The sequence below is a fragment of the Cucurbita maxima genome, unplaced genomic scaffold (genome assembly GCF_002738345.1).
Source record: "Cucurbita maxima cultivar Rimu unplaced genomic scaffold, Cmax_1.0 Cma_Scf00021, whole genome shotgun sequence".
Classification (NCBI taxonomy): domain Eukaryota; kingdom Viridiplantae; phylum Streptophyta; class Magnoliopsida; order Cucurbitales; family Cucurbitaceae; genus Cucurbita; species Cucurbita maxima.
In genome coordinates this window covers 822,778-844,153 of record NW_019272037.1, presented here as the reverse complement: position 1 = coordinate 844,153, position 21,376 = coordinate 822,778, and the positions used below count along the sequence as shown (strand labels likewise).

General features: G+C 33.8%; 3 protein-coding genes and 1 pseudogene across 9 annotated transcripts in view; 1 reads left to right on the top strand and 3 right to left on the bottom strand.

Moving 5' to 3' along the window:
* Positions 1–403: 403 nt before the first annotated feature.
* Positions 404–7,215, top strand: LOC111495291 (annotated as a pseudogene).
* A 273-nt stretch (positions 7,216–7,488) lies between these two features.
* On the bottom strand, positions 7,489–9,107 carry LOC111495293 (putative germin-like protein 2-1). The gene is made up of 2 exons (XM_023145271.1): positions 8,578–9,107; positions 7,489–8,185 (listed from the first exon to the last, which is right to left on the bottom strand). The coding sequence occupies exons 1-2, from the start codon at positions 8,693–8,695 to the stop codon at positions 7,650–7,652; spliced, it is 654 nt and encodes a 217-aa protein (XP_023001039.1). The 5' UTR covers positions 8,696–9,107; the 3' UTR covers positions 7,489–7,649.
* Positions 9,108–11,752: 2,645 nt separating this feature from the next.
* Positions 11,753–14,961, bottom strand: LOC111495289 (tubulin beta chain-like). 3 transcript variants are annotated; one of them, XM_023145265.1, is made up of 4 exons: positions 14,457–14,961; positions 13,498–13,767; positions 11,971–12,663; positions 11,753–11,882 (listed from the first exon to the last, which is right to left on the bottom strand). In XM_023145265.1, the coding sequence occupies exons 1-3, from the start codon at positions 14,848–14,850 to the stop codon at positions 11,996–11,998; spliced, it is 1,332 nt and encodes a 443-aa protein (XP_023001033.1). In that variant the 5' UTR covers positions 14,851–14,961; the 3' UTR covers positions 11,753–11,882; positions 11,971–11,995. The 3 variants fall into 3 exon arrangements, with proteins under 3 accessions (XP_023001033.1, XP_023001032.1, XP_023001031.1); XM_023145264.1 differs by having other exon boundaries at positions 11,753–11,879; XM_023145263.1 differs by having other exon boundaries at positions 11,753–12,663.
* Positions 14,962–16,703: 1,742 nt separating this feature from the next.
* Positions 16,704–21,376, bottom strand: part of LOC111495287 (putative pentatricopeptide repeat-containing protein At1g16830) — a 5,871-nt gene continuing 1,198 nt past the window's right edge. Inside the window, exons 2-7 of one of the 5 annotated variants that reach the window (XM_023145259.1) lie at positions 19,069–21,261; positions 17,982–18,087; positions 17,745–17,853; positions 17,525–17,552; positions 17,258–17,414; positions 16,704–17,104 (exon numbers count right to left, since the gene is read on the bottom strand). In XM_023145259.1, the coding sequence (XP_023001027.1) occupies positions 19,161–21,158 (1,998 nt within the window). In that variant the 5' untranslated portion in view covers positions 21,159–21,261 and the 3' untranslated portion in view covers positions 16,704–17,104; positions 17,258–17,414; positions 17,525–17,552; ... (1 more) ...; positions 17,982–18,087; positions 19,069–19,160. Of the gene's footprint in view, positions 17,105–17,257; positions 17,415–17,524; positions 17,553–17,744; positions 17,887–17,981; positions 18,088–19,068; positions 21,262–21,376 lie in introns of all 5 variants that reach the window. The other 4 variants (XM_023145261.1, XM_023145257.1, XM_023145258.1 and 1 more) reach the window with 4 other exon arrangements.

The following is a 21,376-nucleotide window of genomic DNA, read 5'->3' as shown; positions in this document are numbered from 1 at the left end:
GTTTTTTAAATAAATTTTAGTCATTAATTTATATATATATATATATATATATATTAAAGTTTTTAAGATAAATTTTATAGTCATTAATTTATATATATATATATATATATATATATATATATATATAATTCTTTTTTAATTTTTTTATATTTTATTTTGAAATTTTATACAAAGTTTATAGACATTCTTATTAATTTAATCATATATATATATTAAGTTTTTTTTTTGAAATTTTAAGGGTAAGTTATACTTATGCCCTTATATCTTGTCTATTTTATAAATTAAATATGATTTTAAAAAAAAATGGTTTAGACATTTATATGAACGATAATTTACTTCTAATTTATTAGAAAAATCATTCCGATTAAATTACAAACTTATTCTTAATTTTTTAAAGAAAAATTTATTGTCTCTTTCTTCTCTCACCGGCACCGGCAGCTCCTCTGTATCTCTAATTACACTCATTTTGGGGCACAGAATCTTTTTCGATTGTCGTCGGCTCCGCTGCCTCCAGCCGGTGCTCGCCGCCACGCCCTCCGATAAAGTCCATCTCCAGTGGTAATCCTTGAAATCTTACTTTGGTTATTTCACTCCGGAGTTATTTTTTTCGTTTTCACTTTTGTTAGCGCTGGTTACAGTGTTCGAAATTTAGATTGACCATTGAATTTCAAATGTTTTCTGGATGAATTTCACTGATTTATAAAGCCACACTCTGATTAATCTGATTGAAGGTGATTATGGACAATCAGATTATAAGCTTGAATTGGAGATGTAATTTCTTGGTTCAACAATTTAGGACGCGGAAGTTTCGCACTTTGACTGTTCCGAAGGCTGCTTCCTTTCGTACTTCTTATTCTACCGGAGGTATGGTTCTGTATTTTTTGTCTATGCTTTCTGACTCCTTGTGTGTGAATTTGGTGAATTCTTACTTCATGAGGCTTAAAGCAAATGCTGTAGAAGTTCGTATTTATTGCATTTTATTGAACTACAAATTGAAAATGGCTTTTGAGGATGCTGGTTTGTCAAATTCGATATATTACTTAAATTTTGGATCGCGGGATGAGGATACCATGGTCGTCGTGCTAATATTGTCTAGACTTTAACTACTTAAGAAGGGCTATGCACAGTAAATAGTTTTCTTTTAGGAGCCTTATATTTTTAGAGAAAATTATCGAAGGCTGCATAGTTTTCTTTTGTTATTTATTTTGTTTGATAGAAAACATAGCCATTTCATTGATATGATGAATGTACAACAAGGGAATGCCTATCCAGTGGATTACGAAAAGCTTTTCCAATTGGTCATGAGATTTGTTAAATTATAATTAGAAACAGACGAACTCAATTTACACCAATTAAGAGAAGTATATGATGGATGCAGAAAAGATAGGCTCTGATTCCTTTTTGTTAAATAAACGAGAGTTGTGCTCTAGCCGGATAGATCACAATGAGTAAAATTCAGCCAAAAAATCTTCTTTTCTTTCTTGAAAGGATGCACAGTGAGTAATAAAGACAAGAGGTCCCTGAGTGTGACTTGGAAAAGCAGTCTGCCAACCAAAAGCTTCGAGATTGTAACCAAAAGAAAATTCTAATTGTAGTTTAATGGACTTGGTATAAAAAAATTTCCTCACATCTTCCTGCTTGCAACATTTTATTGTTCACTCTATATGGTATTTTGCATCTATCAGGAATTTTGGGCAAAGGCATAAAGTGTTCAATGAAGTCTTACAAGTTATCTGAACTTAATCAGGATGCTGTCACTAGTCTAAAGGCCCGTCCTCGCATTGATTTTTCTTCAATATTTGGTGTGGTGAGTTTTATTCACTGTTTGTCATCTCCTGGAGTTATCTATAACTTTACACTCTAGTTTCTGTTTAAAACGTCTGATCTTAAAGACTATGTTTAGGTCCAGCCCATTGTTGATGAAGTTCGAAAAAGAGGCGATGTTGCTGTTAGAGAGTAGGTGGTTCATTGTTTTTTTCCCCATCATATTTATACTATATTTCACTCTGAATCATTTAATTTATGTGTAAACATAACTTCTCGCTAAGTTTTCGAATTATGTAGCTATACTTCAAAGTTTGACAAAGTTGAACTCAACGAGATTGTTGTTAGTGTCTCTGACCTGCCAGAGCCAGAGGTAATTTTGAACAATCCAGCATCCACATATTTAACTTATTATGCATTTACTCTGGGAAATGAATTTATGATTATTATTTTCTTTTGGAGTTGAATAGTTAAACTGGACTTTTTGTGTTTTATCTTTTCATATTGATAATTGCCATTGTAATTTTTGCTTTCACACAGCTTGATGCAGCTGTCAAAGAAGCATTTGATATAGCTTAAGACAATATATATGCATTTCATGCTCTGCCCAGATATCGGCTGAGAAAAATGTTGAAAATATGCCTGTAAGTTTGCATCTTAATTTGTAATCTTATTAACTATATGAGCTTATAATCTATGTATAAGTTTCTTACACAAATATTTTAGGGGGTTAAATGCAAACGTGTGGCAAGAAGCATTGCTTCTGTTGGTATCTATGTTCCTGGGGGAACTGCTGTTCTACCTTCAACGGCTTTGATGCTCTCTATTGTAAGTTACTAGTACCATAGGATATTAGTTGCTAAGGATGATCATGTACAGTTCTACTTTTTATCATGTTTACCTGATAGGAATAAGAACTAGGGAATCACGCTCATTTTCAATTATTCATATCTTCATTGATTACTGAACTTCTAATAAAATGTGGAATTATTTCTAATTTTTGCTTCACTCCAAAATTGAGAGTCACTCCATTTATCCTGAAGTTAAGGAATGCTACGCCCATATTCGTGAATCTCTTGACCTTTTTCCATCGCATTTTGTTTTCGGTTCCACACTAGTTTAAACATGATTTATATAGTGTATCAATGAACAATATCAATTATTACACAAATTTATGTTCTCATTTCCATATATTTCATTTTGATGTATCTTCATACTCATTCCTCATTAATAAATGTGCCCTTAATGTATGAGTTACCAGATGCATCCTTTGACATTTTTTTTATTGGCATCAGCCTGCCCAGATTGCTCGTTGTGGTACTGTTGTTCTTGCAACACCTCCCAGTCAGGATGGCAGCATATGCAAGGTATCGGCTCTACCCTTACATGCTGCAAGTTTTTCCTTTTTTGGGATAAAAAACACATACTAGCAACACATGAGGCATATTTCTTTTAAATTATCACGTGTAAAGGAACTGACCGATGTTAATTTCTTTAGGAGGTGCTCTATTGTGCGAAGAAGGCTGGTGCGACTCACATTCTTAAGGCAGGAGGAGCTCAGGTCTGTATACAACTTTTTATACTTATGGATGTACATTGGATAGATAGATGGAGTTCGGTTTTGTTGATATTAGTTGTCAAAAACAAATATTTCCATAACTGCTGGACCCTTTTTGATTTGTAGGCTATCTCTGCTATGGCTTGGGGGACAGAATCTTGCCCTAAGGTAAATACCTTTTTGGATTTTTTGTCACTCTTACATTTATTTACCATGTAGTGTTCGAAGGTTTCTCAGAGCTTTCTGAAGATTGATGTCAATTTTGTCCGTAATTCTTGAATGTGAATATCCTATATCTAATATCATGTATCAATGTGCGAGAACTTCTGTGGATGGATTACAACAATTTCAAGCAAGTAATAGGATCTTTAAACCTTGAAAATTTGAAACATGGGGTAATAATTCCTTGTGTAGATGTGGTCTTATTGTAATGCATATTAAAAGAAATGCACTATATTTGGCTAATCAATCCATTTTTTTATTGATTAATTATGATATGTTTTTGTCAACATGCATTCAAATTATATGTTAATATGCAGTAGGTATGCATACATTTTATGACAATATACTTTGATCGAGCATCCTTTGGAGTTAATTACTTCTTTGGTTACAGGTGGAGAAATTTTTTGGCCCTGGTAATCAATATGTAACAGCCGCCAAAATGATTCTTCAAGTATGATTTTTTTTTTTTCAGTTTCTGTGTTTTGAAGTTTACTTGTATGGGAGATGTGAAAAACATCTGCTAATATTGTAGTTTCTTATTCATGGGAATTAACATTCAAAATGGAGATTGCCCTTATTTGATCCTTTTCATGCAATTATGGTCAAAGCTAGAGGTCAAAATTTCCCATGAGACCCAGCCCATGGGGACCTGCCTCAAGTGCGGCTGGATATCCTATTTTTTAGCAAAGATGAGAAATTCTTTTCCATTTTTAATTATGGGGATGGGGATTGGGAATGCGTTCTCCCATCCTTTTACCCGATCTCGATCCTATCTCCTGAAATAATATCATGTGTGTATATATATATATATAGATATAGATATATATCCCCCCCTCCCGATAAAAAAAAAAGTAAATAAAAGGCCAAACAACCAAAGTCCAAAACTAGACTGGGAATAAAATATTTGACCTGAAAAAAGAAAATAAAAAGGGCAACAATCGATAAAATGGTGAAAATTTATAGGAATCCTGCCCTAATCCCCCACATTGTAGGGACAGGCAACAATTTGAGGAGCGTGGACGGGGATGAGGAAGCATTCTCCGTCCAGGCTCCACCCTATTGACACCCCTAGTGAATTCATATCATGTACACACTACACCCCTGGTCATATTCCTATCATGTCACGGAATTACTGATTTTCTTTTGGAACATATAGCGAAGTGCATGTATAGGTAAAATAAAGTACATGCACATGCATTAAAATAGAAAGATTTTAACAACAGAGTTAAAAGGAAGCTTTTTGGATCCAAGTATGAGACAAATATTTTAAGGCAATTCGAATTAAGATGGAATATAAAAATATTGGCTTCTGCACTGAAATTATTATTTTAGATTTGACTTGTACTTGAAAAAAAAATGAACAGGTAAAATCTCATTTGACAGAATAGTGAAGCGATGATCTCAATTGACATGCCTGCAGGCCCTTCAGAAGTTCTGGTTATTGCTGATAGATATGCCAGCCCAGTTCATATAGCAGCAGATCTGCTTTCCCAGGTGATTTCCATGGTGACGACATCCCTTAATTGTTATTAAATTTCTGTGGTTATATAGGATAGGAGCAAAATCCTTCTATATTGTACTTCACATCTGGACAATGGTTTATGTGAAAGAAACTTTTATTATTCTCGTGTTGCATGCAATTGATGAGTTAGCTAGGTCCCTTTTATATCATCCCTGGTTATGGTTGAGATATTTTTGCATAACTGAGTGATTTCTGTCACATTCGTTTCTTTCTGTATTTGGTTGACAATTATCTACTCCTAACATCTCAGCTGATAATATGCAGGCGGAGCATGGCCCTGACAATCAGGTAGTTCTTGTAATTGCTGGTGATGGTGTGGATATTAAAGCTATTGAAGAAGAACTCAGCAAACAATGTAAAAGTCTTCCAAGGGGAGAGTTTGCTTCAAAAGCCTTGAGCCATAGTTTTACTGTGTTTGCTCGTGATATGGTTGAGGTTTGTTCTCTTGGATAAATGGCTTGAGATGTATCTGCATAAAGGAAATGCTAATGTAAACTGGAGGTTTTGGTTAATCATGGAAACTAAAATGACTTAAATTTATGAAAATTCAAATTCATTTTAAGCAAGTAAAAATAAATCAGTCAAGGTGTGGCCAGAAACATATTGTTATCAAGTTGATTTTTAGCATTACTTTTGACTGCTATATATATATCATGGAAATCTGTAGCTGTATAAGGACAAAGCCTCGACTTGTTTGTTTTTTTTTTTTTTTTTTGTTGTTGTTGTTGTTGTTGTTGTTGTTGTTGTTGAACATTTTGACTTATAGAGCTTTCTTGGTTAAATTCTCTCCTTGCGTTAGTAGCTAATTTCACTCCTGTTATTTCCCGTTGAAAGTGTATGTTGTAAACACCTTTGCCACATAGGTTGCCATCTTTTGTAATTCCATCTTTCCAACGAAATGAAGGAATCATAGTTTCAGATAATAATTATAACAGTAATAATGTGTTCGTAACTAACAGAGAATTCCTGGAAATTTTCCTTTCTCTAAATTGCATTCGTTTCCTGCATATAGATGAAGTACATATACCATCAATTACAAATATGTGCTTGACCCTGCCTGTTATTGGATTTTACAAAATTCAATGACCTTATTATTTCTGAATCTCTACAACACTTAATAACTTTTGGAACTAAATAGGGTTGTTTTGATTCTCAGGCGGTCTCTTTTTCAAACTTATATGCACCTGAGCATTTAATAATTAATGTCAAGGATGCAGAAAAGTGGGAGAGTTTCATTCAGAATGCAGGTATCTGCTGAGAGTTGTTTTCAGTTTGTTCAAGTTTGTACTCAACACTTCGCTACCTTTTATGCTACTATAACTAAGTGTTTTCTATATATTATTATAACTTTTTTAAATAAAGAAACTGCTGACTCTTTCATCATTAAAAGTAAATATTATGGAGTTACACAAGAGTCGAGAGAGATCTCCATCCAGTTATAACCATTGAGTAATAACAGGTACAAAAGGATTTGGTAGGTTACTAGAGTAACTCTGTTGTGAATGATCATAGTAACGATTATCAAACACAAATTCAGTTCAACTGTTCCCCTGGAGTTTAAACCCTCGCAAGTAGGCATTGCCAGCTTCGTCCTGTATGTTGTCATTGGCTAATTGTTATTGTTAGCTTGGGCAGTTTTTAACAATATGAACTTTGTTTTTATCTTGCAGGTTCTGTCTTCTTAGGGCCATGGACCCCAGAAAGCGTAGGAGATTATGCAAGTGGGACAAATCATGTTCTTCCAACCTATGGTTATGCACGGATGTATGGTGGAGTTTCACTTGACTCGTTTTTAAAATACATGACTGTACAGTCTTTGACAGACGAAGGTTTGAGAAAACTTTGGCCAGTACGTCGAAAAAATGGCTGAAGTTGAGGGATTGGATGCCCATAAAAGAGCTGTAAGAAGGATATTGAAGCCAGGCAGATCTCAACCTCAAGGTGATTGTCTAAATACCTTATGTAGTACCTTATGGAAAATTCGAATTTTAGATTTTGACTATTCATCATGGAACCGTAACTACTTTTTTGGCTGCTCTGGTTGTATAAGATAACACAAATCTGGAAACAGATATGAGATTAATTATTCTTGAACCTTGAGATGCATTGAGGGAATAAACACCATTAGAAGGAAACAACTTTTACAGCATTTATCTTTACACCTAGTGCTTTCCAAATTCCAACCGTTGGAGAGGTTTCGATATGTTAAAAAGCACTTGATATGGTTGATACCATATCACCTGGTAACTACCATCACTTTTCCTGTCTTTTTCTTTAAGAAACGAGCACATCGATATAAGGTTACAATAAAGGAGTAGAAAAGCCACGCAAAAAGCCCAAGGAATTTTGGAACTATGCAGAAAGCGTATCAGCATCTTGAACCCTCTCATCCCTCTCCTGATTCTTTTTTAAACACCCTACCTGTTACATCATGAACCACTTCCACATTCTTCTACTATTATGGGAACCTAATAGGAGATTCACTTGAACTGAAAATGATATTTCTTTCAGGAAAATTCAATGCATGTACTGCATAATATCATGTATCAGCTCTTCTGTCATTCTGAGTTTTAGATTTCTGATCTAGAACTTAGTTTGAAGGTAGCCGATAACATTTTTATTGATTTGAAAAGACTTCTCTAGAATGTCACTTGAAATATTTGGAGTAGAACCAAATACTGCATTTGCAACCATAATAACTCCTGGATTTTGGCTGCTGAGAGCAGCAATAGCAACCGCATTGGTAGGACCTGGATTTCTCTGGTAGTGAACAAGACCAATAGGGAACACAAACACATCGCCCTTCTGCAACACTTTACCTATATGTCGATTTTCAGGATATGATGTGATGAATCCTACTTCTAGGCTGCCTTCCCAGACGATCAATATCTCAGAAGCTCGAGGGTGTGTGTGCAGAGGGTTGATGCCTCGTGGTGCATAGTCTATTCTAATGATGGAGATGCCGAGAGTGTTGAGTCCAGGCATTTCTGATGGAGTAACTGGAGTCACATGACACCCCAGAGCATTTGATGTGTTAGCTGCAAGGTGAAGCCCGCCAAAGGAAAAGTCATCGGCAACAACATGCTTTGGGTCCTTGCAGGTTAGTCCATTTAGTAACACTGCAATCAATTTCTAACAGCATGAGATGCTTTAGTGATAAGTCCTAGTAGAATCATGGAAAAGGGTAGCATCTAAGAAACTTTATATTTTCTGAAAAAGATGACAGATAACTTAGAAAGAAAGCAAATCATGATTATCCTACACAAATGTGCTAAAGATGCAAGCATGAAGGAAAGAAAGGCTAGTTATTAAAAGAAAGAGCACAAATGAATATGATTACTCCCTTACATTGGTTTGTTATACTGTAGAAATAGGCAACAAAATTGTAGCTAAGCTAGAGATTGCTGAAGATTTAGAAAATAATATGAGCATCTTCTCATTAGCAACTTAAATAAATTGTTAAAACTGCTAAGCATAGGACCCAAAACAAGCTGGGGAGATCAAACAATACCTGTACTTCCAGTATCTGCTACACAGAAATCTTGAATAGGGCTCTGGTCAGCTGCCAAAGCAATAAAGAAGGGTAGTGTTAGAAATGAAATAGCTAATATACAGGCATTACAGGCCATTAGAAACAAGGAAGATAATATGTCTAGAAGTTTATATTGGAAGAACAGGAACAAAAGGCGATATCGAGTCAAATTTACTCGATGTTTAAGTTTGTAGGAGGAGGAACAAAGAAGCTGAGGTATTTATAGGAAGAAGTTGAAAAATTGGGTGCAAAACGAATCATTGTTTAGTTACAACCTACCATCTTAGGCTTTGAAAATCAGTCAGCAAAGGCTTTTTGGGGCCTCAAGGACCAAGCGTGAGGCTATTTCTGTGATGTTTAGTTTGGACTTGGAGAAAAGGCATACAAATATATAAAGAAAATCTTTGGGGGTGACCCAATAATCTGATTTTAGTTGTCTTTGAGAAAGTAACAAAGTTATGGCTCTTTCCCATGCGCACTTACATGTAGGGAACAAGTGGACCACTCTCCCTTTTGGTATTCACAAATTATGATCATCTGTCTGTCTGTATTCAATTTCTCATTTTTCTCATCCTTTTATGGTTGTCTTTTTGTGTTAATAATCTACTGCTGTTTGGAAATTGTTCCAAGAAGCTGTTTTTCTGCCTTTTTAAGTATATTTGCAGTTTGTTTCTATTAATTTGATCTCGAGGGTGTTGGTCTACGAGTCATGCTTGGGATCATGCTTGTGGAAGTTGTGTCAATCTGAAACTAGCTCATTTGGTTGAAACGTATATCCTCGACCAAAAAGTTAGAAGTTTGAATTCAGACTTCCACAGGTTAAATTCAAAATGTCGTTTATAGTAGTTGTTGAAGAGCAAATGATCATGCTTTAATATGGTAAACCATTCAATCATTGTTGGTAAGAATTGGCTTGTAGAACAAGCTCATAAACAATCATTTAACTTACTCCATCATTGTAAAGTTAAAAGTTCGAAAGATTTGTTCGATATGGTTTGTGTTTATTACTTCTTTTTTCAAGTAAGAAAATAAGTTCCTTTAATAATCTCTTTCTTCTCATTTTCTAGTTTTTTAGAAACCCCATNCAAACTAAATCCATTTTGTTTTTACTTTCAAACTCCATTAAATTACACGTATTTTACCCTATTTTAAAAAATACTTATAAAACTAATTATTTTGTGCGTTCGAGTAAAAGAGAAGTACATCAATAAAGTAATAGCACGTCCAAGTATAAGAGATTCTAAGGATAAATTAGTTAAAAAGACCTAAAAAAAAAATAAAGAATTATCTAGTTAATTTGTAATAATTTAATTTCAATTTTATAATGATAAAAATTATATTAACCAAATAAATAAATTATTAAGGAATCAAATAATAAAAAATTAATATTTAATTTAGATGGTTTTTACATGCAACTAAATTATTACAAATTTAAAGAAAATTGTATCAATTAAAAAAACGAGATTTTACATTGAAAATTATAGAATTCAAAAAATCTTTTGAATTAGAAATCTATTTCACTTTTGTATATTTTCAATAATTTTGTTACTAAAGGTTTAAAATGTAGCAAGTAGATAACGGCCAACAAATTAATTTTTCAATTTACAACTCGTGATGGAAATATGGTTAAAATTTTGATGTTGATAATTAAAAAAAAAAAATACATAAAAACTATATAAATTTGTGAAATTATTTTAAAATAAGATGGAGTTTAATTTCTAATTAAGATTTGAATTTAACTTTTATTTGAATTTTAAAGTTAAAAAGTTGCTTGTTCATTAAGTTTGAAAATTGATTTTTATATACATATCAATTTAATTTAATGTAATTTTTATTTGGACCATGATTTCAAAAATAATCTGTCTAGTTTTCAAAGTTTGAATTTGATTTTTCCAAGTCAAATTTCCATGATCAAATGTGTTTTTTTTAAAAAAAAAAAAAAAAAAAAAAAAAAAATCAAATAATATATTGATTTATTAGGATTTTTTTACAAATTTTTAACAAAGATTATAATAAAAAAAGAAAAAGTTTAAATTAATTATTTTTAAAAAAATAATAATAAGCGAGAAAAAAAAATACTTCGGGGAATTCGATCTTGCAAATTCTCTTAAGGTAATCCCTATCTTGATCTTTGCAAAAATAAATAGGAAAATTTGTAAGAATGAGAAATGAAATAGGTGGTGAGGATGGAGATGGGAAAAACTTCGTCTCGTGGACATCCCTAATTGGACATCTCTAATTCTCAACTAACGGTTTAAAAATATTAGTATTTAAAAAAATTATTTAACCATTTGAACAGTTATTTAAAATCGAAGGACAAACTAAACCTATTTCATGCTGTTAATTTCAACATTCATCTCTCAAAGTGCACCAAATACAATTAAAAGGTGATTAGAGCCTCTTTGTTTTATCGGCTATCACGGTGTATGGTACATATATAATCTTAGATATTAAGTTAGTAGGTCAATTCGAGCAATAGTTTAACTTACCTGAGAGAGATGAATTAAAAAAATAGTATAACTAATTAAGTATTACTTGTCATATTTATTTAATTAATAATTAATTGATAATGTTATTATATTGTTAGGTTTAATAAATTTTAATCAATATTTTAACTATTTAATAGAAATTTGTATTACCAACTTAATTATTTATTATTAGTATTTTGATTAACTTACACTTATTTAATTTTTCTCTGGCTAATCTTAGTATCAGTATAATTTAATTAATATTGTAGTGTATAAATATTTAATTATCTTCACGTTATTTTTATTCTACAACATGTGAGATTCAAATATTTGATATTTCCCCTTTACATAATTTATAATATAATCATTAGTTTATTTTCTTACATACAATTAATTAAATTAAATTTCTATATAAAAAAACCTAAATCAAGACATTTAATTATTGAACATTAATATCATACCATATCCAAATATAAATAGTAAAAAAAATTCAATATTTAACACTTAGATCCATAAAACAAAACCTATAATCAAAATCATTGTAAAAGGAAATAGTATGAATAATGAATATAAAATGTATTCGAAGACAATGAGAACTTCCAAGTATGCCTAACTCTGTCGGAGTGAAGCTGAAGAACGAGTCAGGCAAATTATTAGATTTAATTGTTGCTTCTACTCTGAGACTCTTTCAGAATATGAATCATTCTAATTGAAGCAAGAAAGATAATATTATATCCAAAACCCAGCTCTGATTACATTACATGGCCCTCACTCACTCCATAATACAGCTCAAAACATGTAAAATTCTATGAACTGCTGGACAAAAGGAAACAGCACCATCATCATGATCATCACAAACTAAAGAATAAAATCAAGAACAGCAGCATTACAGTTTCAGACAAACCTGGGTTGCTGCAGGAGACGGTGGCTCAAGCAGGGGCTTCCTCTTCTTCAGCTTCGAACTCTTCGTCGGCAGTTGCATCCTGGTACTGCTGATACTCGGCGACCAGATCGTTCATGTTACTCTCAGCCTCGGTGAACTCCATTTCGTCCATTCCTTCACCGGTGTACCAATGCAAGAAGGCCTTGCGCCTGAACATGGCTGTGAACTGCTCACTAACCCTCCTGAACATCTCCTGAATTGAAGTCGAGTTACCGATGAAAGTCGACGCCATCTTCAGACCCTTGGGTGGGATGTCACACACGCTAGACTTCACGTTGTTGGGTATCCATTCGACAAAGTACGATGAGTTCTTGTTTTGTACATTGATCATCTGCTCGTCTACTTCTTTAGTGCTCATCTTACCACGGAACATGGCTGAAGCGGTAAGGTACCGACCATGTCGTGGATCGGCAGCGCACATCATGTTTTTGGCATCCCACATCTGCTGGGTTAACTCAGGCACTGTGAGGGATCGGTACTGCTGGGATCCTCTTGATGTTAATGGTGCAAAACCAACCATAAAGAAATGTAGACGAGGGAATGGAATAAGATTGACAGCAAGCTTTCGTAGGTCAGAGTTCAATTGTCCAGGGAATCGTAGACAACAAGTAACACCACTCATGGTAGAAGAGATAAGGTGGTTCAGATCACCAACTATAATATGACAATTGAACAAGTAAGAAAAATCTGATCAATAAGTTTAAGTTTATCTTATATTATACAATAAGAAAACTACTAAAAGATTGAACTTATTTGGAACTTGAAAACAGCTGCTTCCAGTGAATGATGATCGGGATTTGGAACTTGAAAACAATCATTTTTACGCTGACATGATGTCCAGCTCTCACTTTCCTTGTATAGGGTTATAAAATACATCCGAATCCGATGAATGAATGCTCTTACTAAGACCTAAAGGAACTTTTGAAAGGAAACTAGTAAAGATGCACCAATATCCCTCTTTCTAGAATTATTGTTGAGACATGCTCCAAGAGGGTTAGCCCCGGCTATCAAGATCGCATAAAAAGGTCACACCTATTTACTATTCCAAATTGGAAAATATTGAGATTGCTTTTTTTTTACATGAATTGGAATCTTCCCTCAAACAAGGAGGTCTTGTCAGTGAAAAGCGAGGTAGGCTACTAATACTAAGTAAGTTAATTCTGGTATTGTCTAAATAATAATGAAGCAAGAGAAAACCTAGAAGAAAGTTCGTACTATTATTGCGCTGGGTGACAGAAGCTCGGGATAAGCTGTTATTGTTTCATAAGCAAATGTGGCAATTAGGTGTTACAGTGATCTCTCTCTCTGAATTAAGCTTCAGTAATTGATTACATAATTTGATAGTACAGTCATGGAAAACGTATTATAATACCCATATCAGAACTTCAGATAATCAACACCATCCATTTTCAGCTTTTTATAAAAACAATGAGTATGCAAAGGTCAATTTCTAGACTCAAATATGAGTTGAAGGACTTGGACACTTACATGTAGGAGTAGCAAGCTTGAGTGTTCGGAAGCAAATATCGTAGAGGGCTTCATTGTCAAGAACCATGCATTCATCAGCATTCTCCACAAGCTGGTGAACAGACAAAGTGGCATTGTATGGTTCTACAACTGTGTCTGAAACCTTGGGAGAAGGAAATACAGAAAATGCCAACATCATGCGATCTGGGAACTCCTCCCTGATCTTTGAAATCAGAAGTGTTCCCATTCCAGAGCCAGTGCCTCCACCCAAAGAATGACAAACTTGGAATCCTACACAAATAAGCACCAAAAAAGTAGCCAGCCTTAAACGCTGAAGTTTTAAAATGATGATTTTACTTGATTAGAACAGAGTTAATGGTACAAACAAACGGAACGTATATATATTAAAAGAAAGATACAAGATCATCCACGGCATCAAAGTTGATATAAACAACTCTATAGAATTACAAATTATGAAAAGGATGAATATAGGAAATTCTCCGGACCTGATAATCTTTTCAGTATGATCAGATCCAGAGAGAATAGCATCGAAAACAGAGTTAATACCATGGTTTCGTAAATTCCTTATAGTTAAATTCCGCGGGTATGGAAAACACGGTGAAATATATGATATACGTGATATCAGAAGCTCGACTGAACTCATGTAGGCAACTAAAGAAAAGATTTACAGAAATTGAACCATTTCTCCAATTTTGAGAAGAAAGCTCAGTAAAAACAAACGAAAATAAGCAGCCAGGAGATAAGATTCTTGAAACAAAATCCGAAACATCAAAGGCTAAAAGAATCTAATCCGTATGATACGAAGACAAAGGGTGGAATTACCAAAAAGAAATTAACACCAGAACGATTCACAGTACTCGAACATCAAAATAAGTTACCACAAAAGGAACCAAATGAGAAAATTGCGCGCGAAATCGAAGATCAAGACCAACAGTTCCTTTTCGAAAAAATGAGATTACCTTGCAAGCAATCACAATTCTCAGCCTCCTTCCTAACAACATCGAGAACAGAATCGATTAGCTCAGCTCCTTCGGTGTAATGTCCCTTAGCCCAATTATTCCCAGCCCCAGACTGACCAAAAACGAAGTTATCGGGACGGAAGATCTGGCCAAAGGTTCCGGATCTGACGGAATCCATGGTTCCAGGCTCGAGATCCATAAGAACGGCACGGGGAACATACCTACCGCCACTAGCCTCATTGTAATAGACATTAATCCGCTCGAGCTGAAGCTCAGAATCGCCGCTGTATTTGCCGGTGTGGTCAATGCCATGTTCGTCGCAAATGACCTCCCAGAACTTCGCACCGATCTGATTACCACATTGGCCGCCCTGAATGTGGAGGATTTCTCTCATTTTTTTTCCCGGGAAACAAACGGAAAACTTGAGATCAACAGCGGGAAAATTGGGGGAATCGAAAATTGAGAGAGAGAAAGTGGGGACGGGATTTGTTACTCAACCAATGGAATCTAGAGGATGGAGGAATAAACAGGGATGTCGGGACTATTTATACTTACTTTTTTGTGCAAATAAGTTAAATTTGAAGGGCTTTCCTGCAAATAAACTTTTATTTATTTATTCTTTTTTTTTTAGTTCCAAAAAAAGAAAAGCTAAATCAAACCCAATATTCTCTCTCAAGTCTCAACCCTTCATTTTTCTCTCTCTCTCTCTACTTTTATTTTCTAAAAAAAATTAATTAAATAAATTGGCAATTAATTTATGTTCTCATTTTTCTAATTATAAAAATAAAATTAGCTTATTTTGTGTTTTTACTTATTTTTAAGTAATTCTTTCATTTTTCACTATTACAATTAAGTATTGTCAACTTCTCTATGCCCGATAATTATATGCTGTAAGTCGTTGTTGTCGCACTTTTGAAATCTCTCTGCCCTTGTTTTCTAAAACATTTGAACTGAGGCTAGAGGCTCGAGCATACGTTGGCCGTAGGCATCGCAAGAACGAATTGACTTTAACTCACTTGTGGTTGTGTATCCTTATTATTCTCCTTTCCCATTATTAAAAAAAAAAAACTCATAATATTATTTGTCGATAAAAATTATGATTTTATCTCTAAATAAGCTAGAATTAGAATGACACTTGATAATAAAATGTGGGACTCACTCTAAATTTGACAATCTCATTCTAGTTTCTTATCTCACTAGACTACACTATTTAGTCTCAGTTAGGTTTTGGTTTTGAATTATGAACCAATAATTACTATTTTATTTTTAAAATCCCTACCTTTTTAATTTTGGAATTAAATTTTATTTAGTATAAAAAATTGAATATGTAAATAAAATTAAAAAAAAAAAAGAAGATAATTTTAATTTGGTAGCAATGTAGCATATTATTTAGTTAATTGATTATACATATAAACTAATAGTCTAATCATCATTTATTTCCATTCCAATTTAAAAGGTAATTTAACCATTATTAGTTCAAACATCTCTATTATATTTGAAATAATAATTAAAACAAAGTGTGACCAAAATTGCAACTAACAAAAAAATCATGATATTTTTTTAATTATAGGTATTTATTTGTGTGTAAAAATAAATTCAATAATTTAAAGGTGGAAAAGGAAATGAACAGGAAAATAAAAGAGGTTTTTAGAAATTATTTTTGAAAATATTTTATGGTAGAAAGTGAGTTGTAATGGAAAAAGACGTGTGATCTGAATTCCGAAAAAGTTATTAAAAAATTAAAGAAACAAGAAAATAAAAGAAAATTTTAACTGGATTTTGCTCAGCTGTTAAGTCAGATACATTACACAATATTAATAAAAACAAAATAAAAAAAAACTAATAATATTCTAAAAATTTCATAGAAAATATCCTAAAACTTAAATATATATTTATTACGTTTAGTTTTTTTTTTTTTTATCAATATTTTATTTCAAAAATACTCTTTTAACTTTACTAATTATTTCAAAAATATTCAAAAATCAAAAATATTATTACCTTTCAATAGTTTGGCCTTTGGATGCCTTCTCGAAGTTCTAGTTGGGTATTGGACATGGTCAATCAGGATCGAGACCTAATTAACCTTAGGCCTACTCCAACCTCGAACCTTTATTTTCTGACCTTTCCACCTCGCACCTATTTGGATAAGTCTATAGGGTTGTAATTATTCATCCTATTGACCTATTTGGGGAAAAGTATATTTGAATAAAAAGGTTTGTACTTAGAATTGTTCGACTTGGTTCAAAATTTCATTCTAAGAGCCAATCAGCCAAGATTTATTCATGCATCTAGTAGTACACTCCTGGATTGGTTAGAATAAATAAAGCAACATAAGTTTTGTTGATATGCAGGATGATTAGGTGCTAGGGCAGAGCAGCAGAGGGGTCGACTCTTATACCTAGCTTTCTTCAAATCTCCACAAGTTCTTTCCTATTAGGCTTTTTTTTGAAAGCTATGACCCACCAAATATTGGAGGGGCTGTTGTGAGATCTCACGTCGGTTGGAGAAGAGAATAAAACATTCTTTATAAAGGTCATGAAAACCTCTCCCTAACAATCGCGTTTTAAAAACTTTGAAGGGAAGCCTGAAAAGAAAAGCTCGAAGAGGACAATATCTACTAGTGATGAGCTTGAGCCAGGGACCTGGACCTACAACAAGCAAGCAAGAAATGAACAGGGTTATGAAAAAGTTTCACCAACTTCTTGAAGAAAATGAAATGTTTGGATTTATCTTCTAAACTTTATCATTCTACTCCTGAATCAAATATAACTTCATATATACTCTAGAGTAGAGATTCATACCAAGAAAGGAATATATTTGGGCTCATCATCATCATCTTCTGCTGCAAAATTCCAGTTCTTTGTCTCAATTGCTCCCTAAAGGAACTTTCTTGGTTGTTGAAGACTATTGTTTCTCTCAAGCTTCCACCATTGGGAAGTAGACAGCTACCCCACCAAACTGAGTGGGAAGAATTGTTCAATGATCAGTGGAAAGTAAAGGACGGTGAAAAAGAAACTCACTTCAAAAAAATTTAAGAAAGAAACATAAAACTTTTATCAAGTGTGCACCTTTTAAATGACCAATTGTGCTTCTCCACTATTCATGCGAAGGAAGTAACCCCCCAGAGAAAAAAATATATATTTGGCACAATCAGAATTCAGAAGAACTATGTTGGTAAAGCAAAAATCAGAGTCAACTAACTTAATAACATCAATTAGGAGAATATTAACTATATCATTGGAGATTGAACTGGGAAGATTTCCGGAAGTAGATTCTGTAGGATCAAACCTTTTTTCTATCATTTGACAGATTCAGATTCTGAGAGCTTAGATGACAAAGGAACATTGTTGGACTGCGTAAACATTTCATATCTGCGAACCATGAGCATACATCCAATCTGCAGCCAGACATGGTTTTCAATCTCTTCAGACTGTTATATAGAGAATATAGGGTGAAAAGATAAGACGAGAAAGTCCAGAACAAGTGGCTTCTGTTCCTAAAGTTTCTCAGGTTAGAGATTAAAACCTTGCCGAGTGGTTGAAGATAATCATGGTTGGTCATCACTCCCTGCTGTTCATGCCAAGTTCAGGAAATCACCCGCCTCCATTGAGTTACAAAATTAAAATAAGTTCTACAAAAATCATAATAAAGAAGAGAGAAAGAAAGAAACCTTCAGGGACAAATATATTTCAGCAGAAATTGTATAATTTTCAAATGCCGAATTAAAAAAAAAAAACTGCACCTCAAAATAGGTCAAGCTAGATCTAGAAATACCTTTAACAAACTTCTAAGTTATATTATAACACAACGACATTACAATATCATATACCCAAAAGCATTCAGTTCACAAGTGAGTAAAAAATTAAGACGTTTCTAAGAAAGGTTCATTTTAGTTGTGCGTTATGATTCAAATATCAAATAAGCATTATACGGCACATATTAAGCCAGTTCCAGTTGTTGAGCTCATCTGACATTTATAACAAGCTATCCCATAAGCATATGGCTTTTTTTAATATTGTAAATCCACCTAATTTTCTTCTATTGAGAAAAAGGTGTTAAGTCCAGATGATTACAGGATATTCAAGTAGTCCTACGGCACATATTAAGCCAGTTCCAGTTGTTGAGCTCATCTGACATTTATAACAAGCTATCCCATAAGCATATGGCTTTTTTTAATATTGTAAATCCACCTAATTTTCTTCTATTGAGAAAAAGGTGTTAAGTCCAGATGATTACAGGATATTCAAGTAGTCCTATCGATTAAAATGGCTAAAGGTAACAACTTCTCATTCAACAGTAGAAAACAAAAGGTCCTAATCATGTAAAGAGATTTGAATCATTTGACGTAGGTCAATCATTACTCAAACTGGGCACACTTAATGCCGTAAACCAAATTTGTTATTTCAAAAGCTGGATATATGTTCATAAGTAAGGAAAGTTACAAGTAAAACAACTTAACCGTCTTTGCACCTACTGTCTAAGAAAAAGGGAAAAAATAAACTGCCATAACACAGGTTAAATCCATTATTGTATAAAGATCAGAAACCCACAGCAGTAATCAATAGTCAAAATATAAAATGTTCAACAAGGACGAAGGCTTCAGCAGTTATACCTTTTTATTGTCGGAGAGAATGTTAGAATAAACTCCGAAAATCGCAACTGTATCATCATTTTGAAAATTTGGACTTCCATCTACATACAAACTCAGCCCACAGAAGCAGCCACATTAGTGTATTCATCGGAGCTGGATGTATCACCAAATAGACAATATTCTAGATGGCCATTCAATAATTTATGGTGTTCTTCAGAAATATTCACAGCTTTAAGGCGTTTATAAACCAATGTTTTACACGCCAGTTTGTCAGGCAATAATCCCAAACCCTTCATCTCAACTAATAAATGGCTGACCAGATAAAAGTTGTATGATGAACTATAAATGGCATTGCATAACCTAAAGAAATTATTCCAGCTAATTTCTATTCCCAAATCAATCATTTCTTGTAGCATCTGTTTCACTGATTCAAAATCTTTTTCTTTACAGAAACTGGAGAGCATTACATTGCACATATCCCCATTTGGATTTATACCAGCCTCCTTCATGTAGTTATACAAGTTATAAGCCTCTGTACCTCTACCAACCATAAGAAGCCCACGAATGGCAACAGAATATGATACAGCATCTAAAGAACTTTTCTCCAATAATTTTTTTCTGAATACTCTAATGGCTGAATGACATTTACCAGCTTTTATAAGTCCATTTATAATTACAGTGTGAATATGAGCATCAACTCCCGTATAGTTCAAGAGAATACCATTGTACAGATTAACTGCTTCATCAATTCTTTTTGCTTGACAAAGACCAGTTAGTACTCCAAGAACACTATACTTATCTGGCATTAAACCTTTGTCCAACATCTCATCATATAGTTCTAAGGCAAGCGAAGGAAATCCAGCCTTAGCGAGATAACTAAGCAGAGAGTTACATGCCACCAAGTCAACTTCTACAAAAAATCCATCAACTAACTTGGGTAGAAGGAAAACCCTTTTGGATAAACATATGGTATTCAACAATGAACTGAAGGTATAACAATCGGGCAGTATATTTTGTTTATCCATACTAAGGAAAATACAGAGAGCTTCATCGTATCTCCCAATCTTAGCAAGACCATCAATCAATACATTGTAAAGAACCCGGTCGGGGGGAAGCCCTTCCAATCTAATAATACTTAAAACATCAAATGCATCACTAACCAGTTGTGCATCCATATATCCCTTAATCAGAGTAGTATATGTCACAATGTTCGGAGAACAGCCAGATTTTTCCATCTTCTTCACTAAAGAAGAAGCATCAGAAGTTCTGTTCAATCGACGCAATCCATCAATCATTATAGTCCAAATGTTTACAGACATGGATATTCCAATAGTTGTCATAATACCCAAAACTTGATATGCTTCTACCAGCCTACCCAGTTTGCATAAATCATTCAAAACCACTTCAAATGTCCCAGGATTAGGAGAATACCCCATTCTCAACATACATCTAAAAGCATCTCTAATGCCTATCAAATCTCTTATTTTGGATAAATTACACAATACAATGTTAAATGTCAAGAAATTAGGTAACAAGGTCTCTTTAAAGACCTTCAAAGCAACATCAGCACGTCCAACCTTGAACAACACATCCATAATCACATTACGTGCAAACGTGTTTGGTGTAAATCCACAGCGATCCATATGGTCAAATGCTTCAAAAACCAACTCATACATTCCTCCACGCCAATATATCCTCAAAAGAAGCAAAAACGTTTGTGCCTTAGTCACAATGCCAACACTCTCCAATGCCCCAAGAATCCCACTAACAGTTTCATATCGTTCCATGAGACGGGAAACCACACCCACCATGTATTCAAACGCCGTGGTGTTGTGGAAGAAATTGGGCTGTTTAGCACACCACATGAAAAAGCTCAAAGTGACTAAATCAGAAGAACAAGTCAACAGAGTGGTGTGCACAAGCTCATTAGTGAGAATCACTTGCCTGTTCTCTGAAAATTTCTGCTCAATGTCTTCGTTTAGTTGGTTGTGGAGGTTTTTGGTTAAATTTATAAGTGAGGCCGAACATTTACGGTACGGCTGATGAGCAAATGTTCTGAGGATTTGACGAGATGCTATTCGGAAGATATTACAGCCATGTCTCCATATCATTGCCAAAGAAGTTCAACTTTCTTGAGTACCAACGCAACATGAGAAAACTGAGCTATGTTGATGGAAGCTCGAGAGCAGAAAAATTTACTCCTGCTTAGAATCCCTGAATTTCAAAAGATTTCAAATCAGACATATTTGGATGCAAAAAAAAAAAAAAAAAAAAAAAAAAAAAAAAAAAAAAAAAAAAAAAAAAAAAAAAAAAAAAAAAAAAAAAAAAA

Excerpts from the sequence above, each read along its gene's own strand:
- LOC111495293 (XM_023145271.1), bottom strand. The coding sequence starts at position 8,695 with ATGGCCTGTAATGCCTGTATATTAGCTATTTCATTTCTAACACTACCC. Across the intron at positions 8,186-8,577 it reads AGCAGATACTGGAAGTACAG|TGTTACTAAATGGACTAACC; the intron begins GTATTGTTTGAT and ends AATTGATTGCAG.
- LOC111495289 (XM_023145263.1), bottom strand. The coding sequence starts at position 14,850 with ATGAGAGAAATCCTCCACATTCAGGGCGGCCAATGTGGTAATCAGATC. Across the intron at positions 13,768-14,456 it reads GAATTGTGATTGCTTGCAAG|GATTCCAAGTTTGTCATTCT; the intron begins GTAATCTCATTT and ends TTATTTGTGTAG. Across the intron at positions 12,664-13,497 it reads CAAGCTTGCTACTCCTACAT|TTGGTGATCTGAACCACCTT; the intron begins GTAAGTGTCCAA and ends GTCATATTATAG.